Source organism: Petromyzon marinus, chromosome 62 (assembly GCF_048934315.1).
Source record: "Petromyzon marinus isolate PM22_M1 ecotype Great Lakes invasive population chromosome 62, UKy_Petmar_22M1.pri1.0, whole genome shotgun sequence".
Taxonomy (NCBI): Eukaryota; Metazoa; Chordata; class Hyperoartia; order Petromyzontiformes; family Petromyzontidae; genus Petromyzon; species Petromyzon marinus.
In genome coordinates, this window is record NC_133728.1 from 41,486 (window position 1) to 62,064 (window position 20,579).

At 43.3% G+C, this 20,579-nt stretch overlaps 1 protein-coding gene across 1 annotated transcript; it reads right to left on the bottom strand.

Annotated features, from left to right (window-relative positions):
- Window positions 1–279: 279 nt before the first annotated feature.
- On the bottom strand, window positions 280–5,615 carry LOC116955886 (uncharacterized). Its single transcript, XM_032977215.2, has 5 exons — window positions 5,505–5,615; window positions 4,972–5,061; window positions 3,217–3,294; window positions 1,869–2,156; window positions 280–1,173 (listed from the first exon to the last, which is right to left on the bottom strand). The coding sequence occupies exons 1-5, from the start codon at window positions 5,592–5,594 to the stop codon at window positions 760–762; spliced, it is 960 nt and encodes a 319-aa protein (XP_032833106.2). The 5' UTR covers window positions 5,595–5,615; the 3' UTR covers window positions 280–759.
- Window positions 5,616–20,579: the final 14,964 nt, after the last annotated feature.

Consider the following 20,579-nt stretch of genomic DNA (forward strand, 5'->3'; position numbering starts at 1 on the left):
ATAAGGCATTACAGCAAATGAACTAATCGCCCGTCTGTTAATAAACACAACCCATCATTTGCTGAAAACATCTTGAAATAAAAAGACCAATACAGCAGCAGCAGACCCCTGCTGAAATCAGTCCTTGGACTCCGTGTGGCTCTCCTGGATAGATAAGAAATAATATCCTGGATATAAAAGTAAGTTATTATTCATTATTATTATTACGGAGTCAGAGCAAGTATTGCGTTGCTTGGTAAACACGGGGAGCCGAGAGGGAAGGAGGCGGGCGCTTCTGAGGAAAGGATGGGAGGCAATTTTATTAGCGGGTCAGAGCTGATCATCACGGACATCGCGTCTGGCACGGTCGGATCGCGAGCACGGGAACCGATGGCCTACGATGCAAATCACAACAATGTACAACCCGAATGAAGGCACACGACACAGATTATGCAGACACTGCAAACGAGACGGACGAACAAACGAGGCAGACAAGGGCTGACCGGGTGTCTCAAAGGAGATCCTGCGGTGCAATGCGGGGAGCAGGCGCTGCCTGTGATTAAACCGAGTTCGCAAGTGCAGTGAGTTGATGGTCTCAGCCGAGTTACCAATGCCTTATATATAGACCTATAGACTTATATAAAAACCCATAGACTGAGATAGAGACCGACATGGAGACCCATACGCTTATGTGGAGTCCCACAAATTCACAATGAGACACAGAGTTGCATTGACACCCATGGACTGACAAAGTGTTCACGAAAGCAAGGAACCTGAATCTCACTCTTCCAACACAAACACCTCGTCTTCCTCCTCCTCTTCCACATCTTCATTCACAGAGGTTGCCACCCCAGGCCTCATTTTTCCTGTGTCTCCTGCTTCCTCTCCCACTTTTTCTTCCTCACCCCCACCTCCTTCACCTCCTGCACCGCCGTCGCACTCAACCCCAGTTGCAGTTTCTTCGCTTGTCTGCTCCGCACCCTCGTGAGGATCAGGGCTACTCTGCTCCCCCTCCTTGTTCTCCTTGTCATCCGCTTTCTCCTCATGCTTCTCCTTCTTCTCTACATCGTCCTCCTGACCCCGGCTCTCACCCCCATTGCTTCTCATCGCTAGTTCCACTGCCACCGGCGTCGCCGCCGCCTTCAGTGAGGAGCGGCTGGGGAGACGCCGCTTACCTGAATGGCGTGGGCGACCCTGGGAGAAAGAGAGGGAGGGAAGTGAGGGAGGGAGGTGAGGGAGGGAGGTAGGTAGGTGAGGACTATTAACCCTGCGCCTGGGTGCAGGGTGAACCCTGGGTCCCAGTGACGATGTGGGGAGCAGTGAACAGTGGGATTCGCAAGTTGCTCCCGATGACGTTTGGAGTTTTAGAGTAAATTTCCCCAACACCAGGTTTGGCTTGGAGCAAGTTCCTGAGCAGCGCCAATGTCTCAACAACGAGCATCGGGCACTGGTGCTTCGGTGTACACCTCTGGGCTAGCGGTGGAAATCCCACGTTCATATGGCGGGGGTCGAGTCTTTCCAGAGGACAACAACTATGTTGTGAATAATGTGCAGGGAGTAATATGCATTGTGAGTGTGAAGCCGCGAGCAGCTTCGATGAAAATGGCGTGTGAACATGACCGGGCGGCACTGCCACTCTTATATTGGACGTGTGTCGTGATCGTCATCTCCTAGTCTGCCGGGGCATGGCAGTACAGCAAGTGTATTAATTTTAATTTAGTGTAACCACCCACCCTTGCACGGCTGGGTTCACCACCACCCACCCAGCGACCACCCAAACCACTTACTCAGCACCCACCCATCACCACCAAATCACCACTTCCCACCACCCACCCAGGGAGAGAGGAAGCTAGAGAGGACACAAGGGAGAGGCGCAGGCCGTCACCTACCTTGTTGAGACTGGGCAGTGTCTCTCGACCTGCCGTCTCGGACCCGAGACTCTCTGTGCCTGTTGGGACCTCGGGCCCCGCTGGGGGCTCGGGACCCGGCTGAGGGGAGAGGGGCCGTGTCCCCAGGTGGAAACGGCGCACGGGGGAGCAGGGGGAGAGGGACGCGGAGGGGGAGAGGGGGGCGAGTGGGGAGAGTTGAGTGGTGGAGCCCGCGGGGGCCGACCACCGCTTCACCGCGGAGTTGCAGGAGGGTGGGGAGAGCGCCGAGGGGGGGAGCACCAGGCTTGCCTGGGGGGGGGGGGGGGGCAGAGTGTTAGGGTTAGGGCCACATGACTGATGCCACATCCCCATGACCACTTACAGCTGAGCCGGCGTGTAGGTGTCCGAGTAGCTCAGAGGTCAGGCTGTGGAGTCGGCATCGCTGGGATCCGAGATTCCAGCCCCAACTACCGACATTACACAGGGGTCTCATAGACTCACGCAGAGTTCGATTGACTCAGACGGAGACCCATAAACTCACACAGACACCCATAGACTCACACAGAGACCCAAAGACTCGCATAGAGTCCCATAGACTCAAACAGAGACCCTAGACTCGCACCCATAGACTCAAACAGAGACCCATAGACTCGCACAGAGACTGATAGACTAACACAGAGAGCCATAGATTAACAATGAGATCCATAGACTCACACAGACTGAACTTTATTAAACCCGGTTCTCCAGCGTAGTGAAATTACGTTCTCAGCCCGGTCACCAAAGACTGCATGAACGAAACTTTAAATTTAGTTCTGCACTTAATTTGGCAAAATTCTAGATCTGAGATTGAAAATATCAGTCACACCATCACGTAACGAACCCTACTCTCATGGGCAGAGCAGAAGCTAGAGTGCTGCGCTCGACTGGGTGTGGGCTAGAGGTCTCAGAGGTAGCTCTGCAATATCTGCTTCCATGAGCTGTTCTCTAACACAGAGAGTTTTTTTCTTCTCCGCGAGATTCCCGACTGGATAAATCGTCCCGTGGGATGAAATTGGGGAAATAACGACAAATTATGAACCGGCCAAGCGGTCCAAGCGAGCTGGGCGGGGTGGTGGGTCTCGGAACGCTGGGATCCTGGGCCGCGTGGCCCTCTCTGCAGTGGGCACTTCACGTAGTCGCCTCAGTTTGCTCGAGGTCGCGGGGTTAACGCGGAACAGACGAGCTCCCTCGAAGCTCGGTCTAGCTGAGGTGTCAGCGTCGGAGCGTGGCTTAATTTATTTCAAAATGGGAGCAGAAAACGACTGATTATGGAGTTGGGAACGTCGACCGAAGCTAGCGATAAACCTGAGCGGCACGTGGCGCCACTCACCTGGAGCTTCCCGATGAAGCTGGAGGGAGGTTTGGGTCGAGTGCGCAGGGGAGAGGTCACCTTGAGGTCAGGGGTGTCCTGCGGGAATCAGACAGGGAGGACATGAAGGGAATTGGAGAGGAGGGCGATGAGAAGAACGGACGGAGAGAGGACAGAGCAGAGTTCCTTTAGACGCTCGATGTGAAAACTCCCTCACGTATAATTTAGTTTATCACTCAGTTTGGTTAAGTTCCAGCTCAAAGACTGGGACACATTCACGATTTGAGGGTCACGTGGGGACCACTGTGCCCAGGGCCCATGAAGTCCCCTCCACGAGTGTGTCGAGGAGAGGCCCCCGGCTTGTTCATTTATTCACGAGTCCCAATAGCCACCACGCCACCCAGCGCTCCAGACCGCACGCTCTGGTCGCCGCTCTCAATCACAAACACCGCAGGAGTGGGAGGAGGAGGGGAGTGGAAGACAGGACGACTCTGTTAAAGTGACCTCAGAAGTCGTTCTGTCGATCTTCTGTGGCTCGTTCTCTACCCAGGCGATCTGCTCCGATTTGGACCGTGACGCCGGCGAGCGGCGTTCCACAATTACTGCACCCACTGTATTGACCAGTTTCAGTTTTCAGTTGATTTATTTTCGTATAGCCCTGTGAGCCATTCGGCTCTTGAATCGGGTGAGGTGGTGATGTGAGGAGTGGCGGTCGAGGGGAGAGTTGAGTGATGAGGGGAGAAGAATGAGAGGGAGGGGGAGGCCCGTGTCGCTCTGTCCCCCGTCCCAGTGAACCCCTCTCTGTGTGGTGGTTGGTGGTGGTGATGGTGTATGTCACTCGTGGTCACTCGTGTGTTCCATGGGCTGAGTCGGGATGGCATTGTGTGTTGGGCCCGCCCATCCCTCCTCCTCCTCCCACCATGACTCATGAATCCCAATCTCTTCGCTGATCTCGTTACGCGCTCCAACTTCCTCTGAGCAAAACGCAACGCGTCTGAGTTTGGGTCTCGGTTCTTATCTGCGGCTCGCACACACAGCGCCTGTGCCAAGCTAGGTGCACTGAGAGGCCGTCACGTGAGGTCAGAAAGGCTGGCACGAGTTCACGGGACAGATCAGGCCGCGAGGAATGCCACCAAGGCTCCTCGCGGAGTCACATCGCAGTCTGTCTGACGATTCGAATCAACACGCACACAAAGACAAATACCCCCGTATAGCCTTACACAGACTGTACGAGCAAGTGCTGTTAGCAAGCACCTATGAAAGCCGGTACGGCACAGGAGGGGGTGGGTGGCCAGAATCACGCACAGCTGCCTTTGTCTCTCTAGTGACGATGTTTCCACACCGCACCAGGTATTCATTTGAGGCTGAGTCGACCTCGGGGAAGCCCAGGACCGGTTCAGATAATCGTCACTGGTGTTGGCCGTGAGCGGGAATTGAACTCAAGAGAACCGCGACACCACCGCTCCCCACAACATAGCGGGACACACACAGACAGACATGTCGACAGACACACATTAGCGCACCTGTGTGTGGGCAGGACACAGACAGACACGTCGACAGACACACATTAGCGCACCTGTGTGTGGGCAGGACACAGACAGACACGTCGACAGACACACATTAGCGCACCTGTGTGTGGGCAGGACACAGAAACGTCGACAGACACACATTAGCGCACCTGTGTGTGGGCAGGACACAGACACGTCGACAGACACACATTAGCGCACCTGTGTGTGGGCAGGACACAGAAACGTCGACAGACACACATTAGCGCACCTGTGTGTGGGCAGGGGGCTGCTGGCCTCGGGAGCCGCTCATGTCGACGCTGCGAGTTGGGATCCAGTTCCCAGCAAAAGCCAATTTCATCTGCCGGGCGAGACCACGCGGGGGAGGGGAAGGCCCCCCCCCCCCCCCCCCCTTAGCGGCCAATAGAACTGCAGACAGTTCAGTCAAGCACTCGCTCAATCACTCTCTCCAGCACCACCACTCATCACAATCAGCTCACCACCACTCATCACAATCAGCTCACCACCATACTCAATAGCTCGCTCACCAATTTACTCACTCACCCTTTCCCCCACCACTACACACCCATAAGCGGTGAGGTGAGTTTACTCACCCTTTCGCTCACGCTCACTTTACCCACCGCTCACCTCACAACTCCTTCTACCATTCACCTATACCACCACTAATTTCAAAACTCACTCACCCACCACTCACTTTTCCCATCATTCACTCGTTCACCCTCTTCACTCAATCACTAATTACACCACTCACTCTGCCGCTTATTCACTCACCCCACCACTCACCCTCTCTCCTCTCGGCGCCCCTCTCTCTCCCCTGTTGCGCGCGGACCGAGGAACAGCGATCACCCCCAGTGAATCAACAACAACAAGCATCAGCAGTGGGGGCTCGGGGAGGGAGGAGGGAGAGCGTGGGGTGGGGGGGAGTTTGCAGGAAATGTGGAGCGAGGGGACCCGGGGCTCCCGTCTCGGGGCCGCTCTTCCCTCCCGCTGCGGTCATCGTGGCGCCTGCTGCTGCTGCTGCTACTGTCATTTTTGTTATTGCTGTGGTGGTGGCGGTGGTGGTTGTTGCTGGGGTGGTGTGGTGATGATGCGGTTGTTGTTCTTGTTGTGGTGGTAGTTGTTTTGGCACGTTGTCTTATTGTGGTGGCAGTTATTGGTGGTTGTTTTGGTTGTTGTGATGGTTGTTGTGATGGTTGTTGATTTGGTTGTTGTGATGGTTGTTGCTGTTGCTTTTCCGTTTTCTGTGATGGTGGTGATTGCTGATGAGGTAGTTTTGGTTGTAGTATTGTAGTTGGAGCTGTGGTGGTAGTTGTTGGATTGTTGTAGTTGTTTTGATGATGGTGGTGTTAGTTGATATTTGGCTGCTTTTTGTGGTTGTAGATGTTGGACCCGGTTCCGGCATCAATGGAACCTATTATGCTGGAGTAATAGATTCCTAGATCTTGGATATCTGGTTCCTTAAGCCACGATTTATGGATACGTGATTCCTCGATCCCGGAGTCTGGGTCCACAGATGCTGGAGCCAGGAGCCAGAGATCCAGGTTCATGTTTTCCGAGTTCCTGGAGCGACAAAGCATAAAACCCGGATCCTGAAGTGTTACATTCTGGATTCCGGATCGTTGAGTGAGCTAGGGGAAGTGAAGAGGTCGCGGTGCAGAAGCGGAGACCGCGGGGCGCGGGCTCCCACGCGTGTTCGCAGCGATAAGAGAAGAAAACAACACGCGGCTAGGATTGCACACACACAAACAGATACACATAGAGACACACACATACATACATAGAGATATGCAAAGAGAGATACACACATAGAGACATACACGTACAAAGAGATATGCAAAGAGAGATACACATATAGAGACATACACGTACAAAGAGATATGCAAAGAGAGATACACACATAGAGACCAATACCCGCCATTCGCCACTGCCAGGCCAGGTGCACTTTGAGGCCACGTGAAGTGTCAAAGGCTCGCTGTCAGGAGGTCTCGGGACAGACCCAGGTGCCATGGGTTGACTGACTGAGATGACTAGCTGATGCACCACCTGTTCCCCCTACTGTGCCAACTTGCTGTGCTTTAGCCACCCGGTGCTCTGCTCGTTGTTGTGAGAGTCGCTCCTCCGCCCTCCGTTGTTGGAGGGCGACTGCCTCCCACTGCCCATGAGCGTCCTTCACTGGGGGCACAGCTCCACTGCTGCCCGGCAGGTCCACAGGTGGCGAACAGAGAATTGGCCCGTCAGTGAACGTGTAGCTGCGAATCGAGCAGTGTCAGTCTAATAATTAACAAAGCAGTCACGGAGCCAGCAGCAGAAGCACCATGATGTGGTAGCGATGGCAGCACTGTTCCTCTTGAAAAGTCACAAACACCCTCGCCCGTTGCTGTGCCATGCCAAGCGTGGGCCGCCATCGCAATGAGCGTGCCCAGCCCACAGCAATGCGGGCGGAAGAAGACGTCAGAAGAAGACGTCAGAATGCCAACAGCAGCTGCAAAGATGATTGAGGGCTGCAGCGCCATGATATCTCCAAACAACTGTATGTATGCTGAACCTCGTTCGTACCGTATTTAGCCAACCCTGCTATCAGATGTGCCGATCTCCATTGGACGAAGGCCCCATTCTGTCAAGAACCGCGCGGTAGGCTGGCGTGCAACGACATCTCCACAATAAGTTAAATCGTGAAAAAGGAATCTACTGTGGAAATAACATCTCCCAGCGCATTCTCAATGCCTTTTGGCGAATAGCTGGTGAGGACGGGAGCAGGAGTGAGAGGTCAGGGAGCTCCCAGTCATGAGCTGGACACGGCGGCGGCTCTTGCAAGGAGAACGCTCATCACTTGGGCGAGGCGGGAGTGCAATTCGGCAGAGCAGAACATTTGCCCTAAACATCGTCTGTCTCACTATTTCCTGCTGGTACTAAGTTGATCAGAATCAGAATATGTAATTGTACGAAAAATAGGATGAGCAATGAAACTATTTTTCACAGATGTCCAGTAATTTAAGGCTGAGTCGACCTAGGGGTGACCCAGGGCCGGTTCAGATATTCATCAATAAATACTCTTTGGGATTTTCGGTAAAGTCACGTAGATAGAAAAAATAATAATAAAAATAATAAACTTTTTTATTTTTTCTTATTTTTATATCTACGTGACTTTAGAAAAATAAATTTAAAAATCTATTTTTTTCTCTTTCTATCTACGTGACTTTACCGAAAGACCCAAAGAGTGTGAATTCTTCGAAAAAAAAGTAGCAGGCTTTCTGGGTCTTTCTCTCCCCTTGCCGCCGCGGGGTGGATTTCCACGCAGCTCTCTCATTGCCATGCTAATTTATCTGCTCCAGCAGACCCACCTCTCTCTATGTGTTTTTAAGGCCACGACACAGAGCCATTGGGTCTCTGTGTGTCAATGTTGTGTGTGTCTCTCTCCCTCTGCTTGTGTGTCTGTCTGTGTGTCTCAGTGTCTGTGTTTTGTCTCTCTCTCAAATTTAGTTCTACCTGATGACGACTGCTTGTGTATTCTATTTAATTTATTTTCTTTCTACGTAACTTTACCGAAAGAACCAAAGAGTAATTCCTGCAGTCACGATAGCTTCAAATCACGTATGAATTACTGCAGTCACGAAAGCTTTAAGTCAATCATCAATAAATGTTGGTCATGAGCAGGAATCGAATTCGAGTCGCCAGGTTTTATAGTACAGCGCGCTAACCACTGTGCCACCGCTCCCCACAGTTACACACCTATTAACAGCCACACACGCAACTCTGCCAATACTGTCTATACTAGACCATAACACGAGGATGGATCTGGTTAAACCACGGATGAATGATAGGCAGGCCAGCCTGAATGTTTTAAGCCAGCGCAGGTGCTTCTGTGAAGGTGTCCAGGTTGCTTTAGCACAGGGAAAAGAGAGGAGGGGGGGTATGACTGTGGCCGACAAGACCCCAGAGCCTCATGTGGAGTGACGGACCAGTTAGCTCTCACACAGCATTACACAGCCGATGAAGAGAAAATACCGCTCGACTGATTCGGAACGAGACCTCTGCTGCCAATCCGCAGCTCGGCATAAGCACACACAACTGCCCAATCACTCCTGGGGAGTGGAGGGAGGGGAGTTATTGATGATATAACATACCCAGGCAGTGAGAATCAATAACCAGATCAGAGCATACAGAACATGGTTGACCAATAAGAAGCGACCCATTGACCGCACCCGGGCATCGATCATTGTATCTGTACCAGATGATTGATGACACAATACCCAGGCACACATACACGCCCACACTGACAGGACATCTACTTTATTGAGGTGCATGACACATTATAATCTGGAGAATACGGTCATATAATCTGGAGAATACGGCCATATAATCAGGAGAATACGGTCATATAATCTAGAGAATACTGTCATATAATCTGGAGAATACGGTCATATAATCTGGAGAATACGGTCATATAATCAGGAGAATACGGTCATATAATCTGGAGAATACTGTCATATAATCAGGAGAATACGGTCATATAATCAGGAGAAAACGGTCATATTAGCTGGACAATACTGTTATATAATCAGAATACGGTAATATAATCAGGAGAATACGGTAATATAATCTGGAGAATACTGTCATATAATCTGGAGAATACGTTCATATAATCTGGTGAATAGGGTCATATAATATAGAGAATACTGTCATATAATCTGGAAAATACGGTCATATCATCTGGAGAATACGGTCATATAATCTGGAGAATACGGTTATATAATCTGTTGAATACGGTCATATAATCAGGAGAATACGGTCATATAATCTGGAGAATACTGTCATATAATCAGGAGAATAGGTCATATAATTTGGAGAATACGGTCATATAATCTGGAGAATACCGTCATATAATCTGGAGAATACGGTCATATAATCTGGAGAATACGGTTATATAATCAGGAGAATACGGTCATATAATTAGGAGAATACGGTCATATAATCTGGAGAATACGGTCATATAATCTGGAGAATACGGTCATATAATCTGCAGAATACGGTCATATAATCTGGAGAATGCTGTCATATAATCAGGAGAATACGGTCATAAAATCTGGAGAATACGGTCATATAATCTGGAGAACACTGTCATATAATCAGGAGAATACGGTCAAATAATCTGAGAATACGGTCATATAATCTGGAGAACACTGTCATATAATCAGGAGAATACGGTCATATAATCTGGAGAATACGGTCATATAATCTGGAGAATACGGTCATATAATCTGGAGATTACGGTCATATAATCTGCAGAATACGGTCATATAATCTGGAGAATGCTGTCATATAATCAGGAGAATACGGTCATAAAATCTGTAGAATACGGTCATATAATCTGGAGAACACTGTAATATAATCAGGATAATACGGTAATATAATCTGGAGAATACGGTCATATAATCTGGAGAACACTGTCATATAATCAGGAGAATACGGTCATATAACCTGGAGAATACGGTCATATAATCTGGAGAATACGGTCATATAATCTGGAGAATACGGTCATATAATCTGCAGAATACGGTCATATAATCTGGAGAATGCTGTCATATAATCAGGAGAATACGGTCATAAAATCTGGAGAATACGGCCATATAATCTGGAGAACACTGTCATATAATCAGGAGAATACGGTCATATAATCTGGAGAATACGGTCATATAATCTGGAGAATACGGTCATATAATCTGGAGAATACGGTCATAAAATCTGGACAATACGGTCATATAATCTGGAGAACACTGTCATATAATCTGGAGAATACGGTCATAAAATCTGGAGAATACGGTCATATAATCTGGAGAACACTGTCATATAATCAGGAGAATACGGTCATATAATCTGGAGAATACGGTCATATAATCTGGAGATTACGGTCATATAATCTGCAGAATACGGTCATATAATCTGGAGAATACGGTCATATAATCAGGAGAATACGGTCATATAATCTGCAGAATACGGTCATATAATCAGGAGAATACGGTCATAAAATCTGGAGAATACAGTCATATAATCTGAGAATACGGTCATATAATCAGGAGAATACGGTCATATAATCTGGAGAATACGGTCATATAATCTGGAGAATACGGTCATATAATCTGGAGAATACGGTCATATAATCTGGAGAATACGGTCATAAAATCTGGACAATACGGTCATATAATCTGGAGAACACTGTCATATAATCTGGAGAATACGGTCATAAAATCTGGAGAATACGGTCATATAATCTGGAGAACACTGTCATATAATCAGGAGAATACGGTCATATAATCTGGAGAATACGGTCATATAATCTGGAGAACACTGTCATATAATCAGGAGAATACGGTCATATAATCTGGAGAATACGGTCATATAATCTGGAGATTACGGTCATATAATCTGCAGAATACGGTCATATAATCTGGAGAATACGGTCATAAAATCTGGAGATTACGGTCATATAATCTGCAGAATACGGTCATATAATCAGGAGAATACGGTCATAAAATCTGGAGAATACGGTCATATAATTTGGAGAACACTGTCATATAATCAGGAGAATACGGTCATATAATCTGGAGAATATGGTCATATAATCTGGAGAATACGGTCATATATTCTGCAGAATACGGTCATATAATCTGGAGAATGCTGTCATATAATCAGGAGAATACGGTCATAAAATCTGGAGAATACGGTCATATAATCTGGAGAATACGGTCATAAAATCTGGAGATTACGGTCATATAATCTGCACAATACGGTCATATAATCAGGAAAATACGGTCATATAATCTGGAGAATACGGTCATATAATTTGGAGAACACTGTCATATAATCAGGAGAATACGGTCATATAATCTGGAGAATATGGTCATATAATCTGGAGAATACGGTCATATATTCTGCAGAATACGGTCATATAATCTGGAGAATGCTGTCATATAATCAGGAGAATACGGTCATAAAATCTGGAGAATACGGTCATATAATCTGGTGAATACGGTCATATAATCTGGAGAATACGGTCATAAAATCTGGAGAATACGGTCATATAATCTGGAGAACACTGTCATATAATCAGGAGAATACGGTCATATAATCTGGAGAATACGGTCATATAATCTGGAGATTACGGTCATATAATCTGCAGAATACGGTCATATAATCTGGAGAATACGGTCATAAAATCTGGAGATTACGGTCATATAATCTGCAGAATACGGTCATATAATCAGGAGAATACGGTCATAAAATCTGGAGAATACGGTCATATAATCTGGAGAACACTGTCATATAATCAGGAGAATACGGTCATATAATCTGGAGAATACGGTCATATAATTTGGAGAACACTGTCATATAATCAGGAGAATACGGTCATATAATCTGGAGAATATGGTCATATAATCTGGAGAATACGGTCATATATTCTGCAGAATACGGTCATATAATCTGGAGAATGCTGTCATATAATCAGGAGAATACAGTCATAAAATCTGGAGAATACGGTCATATAATCTGGTGAATACGGTCATATAATCTGGAGAACACTGTCATATAATCTGGAGAATACGGTCATAAAATCTGGAGAATACGGTCATATAATCTGGAGAACACTGTCATATAATCAGGAGAATACGGTCATATAATCTGGAGAATACGGTCATATAATCTGGAGAACACTGTCATATAATCAGGAGAATACGGTCATATTATCTGGAGAATACGGTCATATAATCTGGAGAATACGGTCATATAATCTGGAGAATACGGTCATATAATCTGCAGAATACGGTCATATAATCTGGAGAATGCTGTCATATAATCAGGAGAATACGGTCATAAAATCTGGAGAATACGGTCATATAATCTGCAGAATACGGTCATATAATCTGCAGAATACGGTCATATAATCTGGAGAATGCTGTCATATAATCAGGAGAATACGGTCATAAAATCTGGAGAATACGGTCATATAATCTGGAGAACACTGTCATATAATCTGGAGAACACTGTCATATAATCAGGAGAATACGGTCATATAATCTGGAGAATACGGTCATATAATCTGGAGATTACGGTCATATAATCTGCAGAATACGGTCATATAATCTGGAGAATACGGTCATAAAATCTGGAGATTACGGTCATATAATCTGCAGAATACGGTCATATAATCAGGAGAATACGGTCATATAATCTGGAGAACACTGTCATATAATCAGGAGAATACGGTCATATAATCTGGAGAATACGGTCATATAATTTGGAGAATGCTGTCATATAATCAGGAGAATACGGTCATAAAATCTGGAGAATACGGTCATATAATCTGGTGAATACGGTCATATAATCTGGAGAATACGGTCATAAAATCTGGAGAATACGGTCATATAATCTGGAGAACACTGTCATATAATCAGGAGAATACGGTCATATAATCTGGAGAATACGGTCATATAATCTGGAGATTACGGTCATATAATCTGCAGAATACGGTCATATAATCTGGAGAATACGGTCATAAAATCTGGAGATTACGGTCATATAATCTGCAGAATACGGTCATATAATCAGGAGAATACGGTCATATAATCTGGAGAACACTGTCATATAATCAGGAGAATACGGTCATATAATCTGGAGAATACGGTCATATAATTTGGAGAACACTGTCATATAATCAGGAGAATACGGTCATATAATCTGGAGAATATGGTCATATAATCTGGAGAATACGGTCATATATTCTGCAGAATACGGTCATATAATCTGGAGAATGCTGTCATATAATCAGGAGAATACGGTCATAAAATCTGGAGAATACGGTCATATAATCTGGTGAATACGGTCATATAATCTGGAGAATACGGTCATAAAATCTGGAGAATACGGTCATATAATCTGGAGAACACTGTCATATAATCAGGAGAATACGGTCATATAATCTGGAGAATACGGTCATATAATCTGGAGATTACGGTCATATAATCTGCAGAATACGGTCATATAATCTGGAGAATACGGTCATAAAATCTGGAGATTACGGTCATATAATCTGCAGAATACGGTCATATAATCAGGAGAATACGGTCATAAAATCTGGAGAATACGGTCATATAATCTGGAGAACACTGTCATATAATCAGGAGAATACGGTCATATAATCTGGAGAATACGGTCATATAATTTGGAGAACACTGTCATATAATCAGGAGAATACGGTCATATAATCTGGAGAATATGGTCATATAATCTGGAGAATACGGTCATATATTCTGCAGAATACGGTCATATAATCTGGAGAATGCTGTCATATAATCAGGAGAATACGGTCATAAAATCTGGAGAATACGGTCATATAATCTGGTGAATACGGTCATATAATCTGGAGAACACTGTCATATAATCTGGAGAATACGGTCATAAAATCTGGAGAATACGGTCATATAATCTGGAGAACACTGTCATATAATCAGGAGAATACGGTCATATAATCTGGAGAATACGGTCATATAATCTGGAGAACACTGTCATATAATCAGGAGAATACGGTCATATTATCTGGAGAATACGGTCATATAATCTGGAGAATACGGTCATATAATCTGGAGAATACGGTCATATAATCTGCAGAATACGGTCATATAATCTGGAGAATGCTGTCATATAATCAGGAGAATACGGTCATAAAATCTGGAGAATACGGTCATATAATCTGCAGAATACGGTCATATAATCTGCAGAATACGGTCATATAATCTGGAGAATGCTGTCATATAATCAGGAGAATACGGTCATAAAATCTGGAGAATACGGTCATATAATCTGGAGAACACTGTCATATAATCTGGAGAACACTGTCATATAATCAGGAGAATACGGTCATATAATCTGGAGAATACGGTCATATAATCTGGAGATTACGGTCATATAATCTGCAGAATACGGTCATATAATCTGGAGAATACGGTCATAAAATCTGGAGATTACGGTCATATAATCTGCAGAATACGGTCATATAATCAGGAGAATACGGTCATATAATCTGGAGAACACTGTCATATAATCAGGAGAATACGGTCATATAATCTGGAGAATACGGTCATATAATTTGGAGAATGCTGTCATATAATCAGGAGAATACGGTCATAAAATCTGGAGAATACGGTCATATAATCTGGTGAATACGGTCATATAATCTGGAGAATACGGTCATAAAATCTGGAGAATACGGTCATATAATCTGGAGAACACTGTCATATAATCAGGAGAATACGGTCATATAATCTGGAGAATACGGTCATATAATCTGGAGATTACGGTCATATAATCTGCAGAATACGGTCATATAATCTGGAGAATACGGTCATAAAATCTGGAGATTACGGTCATATAATCTGCAGAATACGGTCATATAATCAGGAGAATACGGTCATATAATCTGGAGAACACTGTCATATAATCAGGAGAATACGGTCATATAATCTGGAGAATACGGTCATATAATTTGGAGAACACTGTCATATAATCAGGAGAATACGGTCATATAATCTGGAGAATATGGTCATATAATCTGGAGAATACGGTCATATATTCTGCAGAATACGGTCATATAATCTGGAGAATGCTGTCATATAATCAGGAGAATACGGTCATAAAATCTGGAGAATACGGTCATATAATCTGGTGAATACGGTCATATAATCTGGAGAACACTGTCATATAATCTGGAGAATACGGTCATAAAATCTGGAGAATACGGTCATATAATCTGGAGAACACTGTCATATAATCAGGAGAATACGGTCATATAATCTGGAGAATACGGTCATATAATCTGGAGAACACTGTCATATAATCAGGAGAATACGGTCATATTATCTGGAGAATACGGTCATATAATCTGGAGAATACGGTCATATAATCTGGAGAATACGGTCATATAATCTGCAGAATACGGTCATATAATCTGGAGAATGCTGTCATATAATCAGGAGAATACGGTCATAAAATCTGGAGAATACGGTCATATAATCTGCAGAATACGGTCATATAATCTGCAGAATACGGTCATATAATCTGGAGAATGCTGTCATATAATCAGGAGAATACGGTCATAAAATCTGGAGAATACGGTCATATAATCTGGAGAACACTGTCATATAATCTGGAGAACACTGTCATATAATCAGGAGAATACGGTCATATAATCTGGAGAATACGGTCATATAATCTGGAGATTACGGTCATATAATCTGCAGAATACGGTCATATAATCTGGAGAATACGGTCATAAAATCTGGAGATTACGGTCATATAATCTGCAGAATACGGTCATATAATCAGGAGAATACGGTCATAAAATCTGGAGAATACGGTCATATAATCTGGAGAACACTGTCATATAATCAGGAGAATACGGTCATATAATCTGGAGAATACGGTCATATAATTTGGAGAACACTGTCATATAATCAGGAGAATACGGTCATATAATCTGGAGAATATGGTCATATAATCTGGAGAATACGGTCATATATTCTGCAGAATACGGTCATATAATCTGGAGAATGCTGTCATATAATCAGGAGAATACGGTCATAAAATCTGGAGAATACGGTCATATAATCTGGTGAATACGGTCATATAATCTGGAGAACACTGTCATATAATCTGGAGAATACGGTCATAAAATCTGGAGAATACGGTCATATAATCTGGAGAACACTGTCATATAATCAGGAGAATACGGTCATATAATCTGGAGAATACGGTCATATAATCTGGAGAACACTGTCATATAATTAGGAGAATACGGTCATATTATCTGGAGAATACGGTCATATAATCTGGAGAATACGGTCATATAATCTGGAGAATACGGTCATATAATCTGCAGAATACGGTCATATAATCTGGAGAATGCTGTCATATAATCAGGAGAATACGGTCATAAAATCTGGAGAATACGGTCATATAATCTGCAGAATACGGTCATATAATCTGCAGAATACGGTCATATAATCTGGAGAATGCTGTCATATAATCAGGAGAATACGGTCATAAAATCTGGAGAATACGGTCATATAATCTGGAGAACACTGTCATATAATCTGGAGAACACTGTCATATAATCAGGAGAATACGGTCATATAATCTGGAGAATACGGTCATATAATCTGGAGATTACGGTCATATAATCTGCAGAATACGGTCATATAATCTGGAGAATACGGTCATAAAATCTGGAGATTACGGTCATATAATCTGCAGAATACGGTCATATAATCAGGAGAATACGGTCATAAAATCTGGAGAATACGGTCATATAATCTGGAGAACACTGTCATATAATCAGGAGAATACGGTCATATAATCTGGAGAATACGGTCATATAATTTGGAGAACACTGTCATATAATCAGGAGAATACGGTCATATAATCTGGAGAATATGGTCATATAATCTGGAGAATACGGTCATATATTCTGCAGAATACGGTCATATAATCTGGAGAATGCTGTCATATAATCAGGAGAATACGGTCATAAAATCTGGAGAATACGGTCATATAATCTGGTGAATACGGTCATATAATCTGGAGAACACTGTCATATAATCTGGAGAATACGGTCATAAAATCTGGAGAATACGGTCATATAATCTGGAGAACACTGTCATATAATCAGGAGAATACGGTCATATAATCTGGAGAATACGGTCATATAATCTGGAGAACACTGTCATATAATTAGGAGAATACGGTCATATTATCTGGAGAATACGGTCATATAATCTGGAGAATACGGTCATATAATCTGGAGAATACGGTCATTTAATCTGCAGAATACGGTCATATAATCTGGAGAATGCTGTCATATAATCAGGAGAATACGGTCATAAAATCTGGAGAATACGGTCATATAATCTGCAGAATACGGTCATATAATCTGCAGAATACGGTCATATAATCTGGAGAATGCTGTCATATAATCAGGAGAATACGGTCATAAAATCTGGAGAATACGGTCATATAATCTGGAGAACACTGTCATATAATCTGGAGAATACGGTCATAAAATCAGGAGAATACGGTCATATAATCTGGAGAATACGGTCATATAATCTGGAGAATACTGTCACATAATCTGGAGAATACGGTCATATAATCTGGAGAATACGGTCATATAATCTGGAGAATACGGTCATATAATCTGGAGAATACGGTCATATAATCTGGAGAATACTGTCACATAATCTGGAGAATACGGTCATATAATCTGGAGAATACGGTCATATAATCTGGAGAATACGGTCATATAATCTGGAGATTACGGTCATATAATCTGCAGAATACGGTTATATAATCTGGAGAATACGGTCATAAAATCTGGAGATTACGGTCATATAATCTGCAGAATACGGTCATATAATCAGGAGAATACGGTCATAAAATCTGGAGAATACGGTCATATAATTTGGAGAACACTGTCATATAATCAGGAGAATACGGTCATATAATCTGGAGAATATGTTCATATAATCTGGAGAATACGGTCATATATTCTGCAGAATGCGGTCATATAATCTGGAGAATGCTGTCATATAATCAGGAGAATACGGTCATAAAATCTGGAGAATACGGTCATATAATCTGGAGAATACGGTCATAAAATCTGGAGATTACGGTCATATAATCTGCAGAATACGGTCATATAATCAGGAAAATACGGTCATATAATCTGGAGAATACGGTCATATAATTTGGAGAACACTGTCATATAATCAGGAGAATACGGTCATATAATCTGGAGAATATGGTCATATAATCTGGAGAATACGGTCATATATTCTGCAGAATACGGTCATATAATCTGGAGAATGCTGTCATATAATCAGGAGAATACGGTCATAAAATCTGGAGAATACGGTCATATAATCTGGTGAATACTGTCATATAATCTGGAGAATACGGTCATAAAATCTGGAGAATACGGTCATATAATCTGGAGAACACTGTCATATAATCAGGAGAATACGGTCATATAATCTGGAGAATACGGTCATATAATCTGGAGATTACGGTCATATAATCTGCAGAATACGGTCATATAATCTGGAGAATACGGTCATAAAATCTGGAGATTACGGTCATATAATCTGCAGAATACGGTCATATAATCAGGAGAATACGGTCATAAAATCTGGAGAATACGGTCATATAATCTGGAGAACACTGTCATATAATCAGGAGAATACGGTCATATAATCTGGAGAATACGGTCATATAATTTGGAGAACACTGTCATATAATCAGGAGAATACGGTCATATAATCTGGAGAATATGGTCATATAATCTGGAGAATACGGTCATATATTCTGCAGAATACGGTCATATAATCTGGAGAATGCTGTCATATAATCAGGAGAATACGGTCATAAAATCTGGAGAATACGGTCATATAATCTGGTGAATACGGTCATATAATCTGGAGAACACTGTCATATAATCTGGAGAATACGGTCATAAAATCTGGAGAATATGGTCATATAATCTGGAGAACACTGTCATATAATCAGGAGAATACGGTCATATAATCTGGAGAATACGGTCATATAATCTGGAGAACACTGTCATATAATCAGGAGAATACGGTCATATTATCTGGAGAATACGGTCATATAATCTGGAGAATACGGTCATATAATCTGGAGAATACGGTCATATAATCTGCAGAATACGGTCATATAATCTGGAGAATGCTGTCATATAATCAGGAGAATACGGTTATAAAATCTGGAGAATACGGTCATATAATCTGCAGAATACGGTCATATAATCTGCAGAATACGGTCATATAATCTGGAGAATGCTGTCATATAATCAGGAGAATACGGTCATAAAATCTGGAGAATACGGTCATATAATCTGGAGAACACTGTCATATAATCTGGAGAACACTGTCATATAATCAGGAGAATACGGTCATATAATCTGGAGAATACGGTCATATAATCTGGAGATTACGGTCATATAATCTGCAGAATACGGTCATATAATCTGGAGAATACGGTCATAAAATCTGGAGATTACGGTCATATAATCTGCAGAATACGGTCATATAATCAGGAGAATACGGTCATAAAATCTGGAGAATACGGTCATATAATCTGGAGAACACTGTCATATAATCAGGAGAATACGGTCATATAATCTGGAGAATACGGTCATATAATTTGGAGAATGCTGTCATATAATCAGGAGAATACGGTCATAAAATCTGGAGAATACGGTCATATTATCTGGTGAATACGGTCATATAATCTGGAGAATACGGTCATAAAATCTGGAGAATACGGTCATATAATCTGGAGAACACTGTCATATAATCAGGAGAATACGGTCATATAATCTGGAGAATACGGTCATATAATCTGGAGATTACGGTCATATAATCTGCAGAATACGGTCATATAATCTGGAGAATACGGTCATAAAATCTGGAGATTACGGTCATATAATCTGCAGAATACGGTCATATAATCAGGAGAATACGGTCATAAAATCTGGAGAATACGGTCATATAATCTGGAGAACACTGTCATATAATCAGGAGAATACGGTCATATAATCTGGAGAATACGGTCATATAATTTGGAGAACACTGTCATATAATCAGGAGAATACGGTCATATAATCTGGAGAATATGGTCATATAATCTGGAGAATACGGTCATATATTCTGCAGAATACGGTCATATAATCTGGAGAATGCTGTCATATAATCAGGAGAATACGGTCATAAAATCTGGAGAATACGGTCATAT

What these genes read in the sequence shown, in the direction of transcription:
- LOC116955886 (XM_032977215.2), bottom strand. Translation starts at nt 5,594, where the DNA reads ATGCTTGTTGTTGTTGATTCACTGGGGGTGATCGCTGTTCCTCGGTCC. An exon ending in GGGCGCCGAGAGGAGAGAGG is followed by an intron (nt 5,062 to 5,504) that starts GTGAGTGGTGGG and finishes CTCGCCCGGCAG; the next exon opens with ATGAAATTGGCTTTTGCTGG. An exon ending in AGCCCCCTGCCCACACACAG is followed by an intron (nt 3,295 to 4,971) that starts GTGCGCTAATGT and finishes TGATTCCCGCAG; the next exon opens with GACACCCCTGACCTCAAGGT.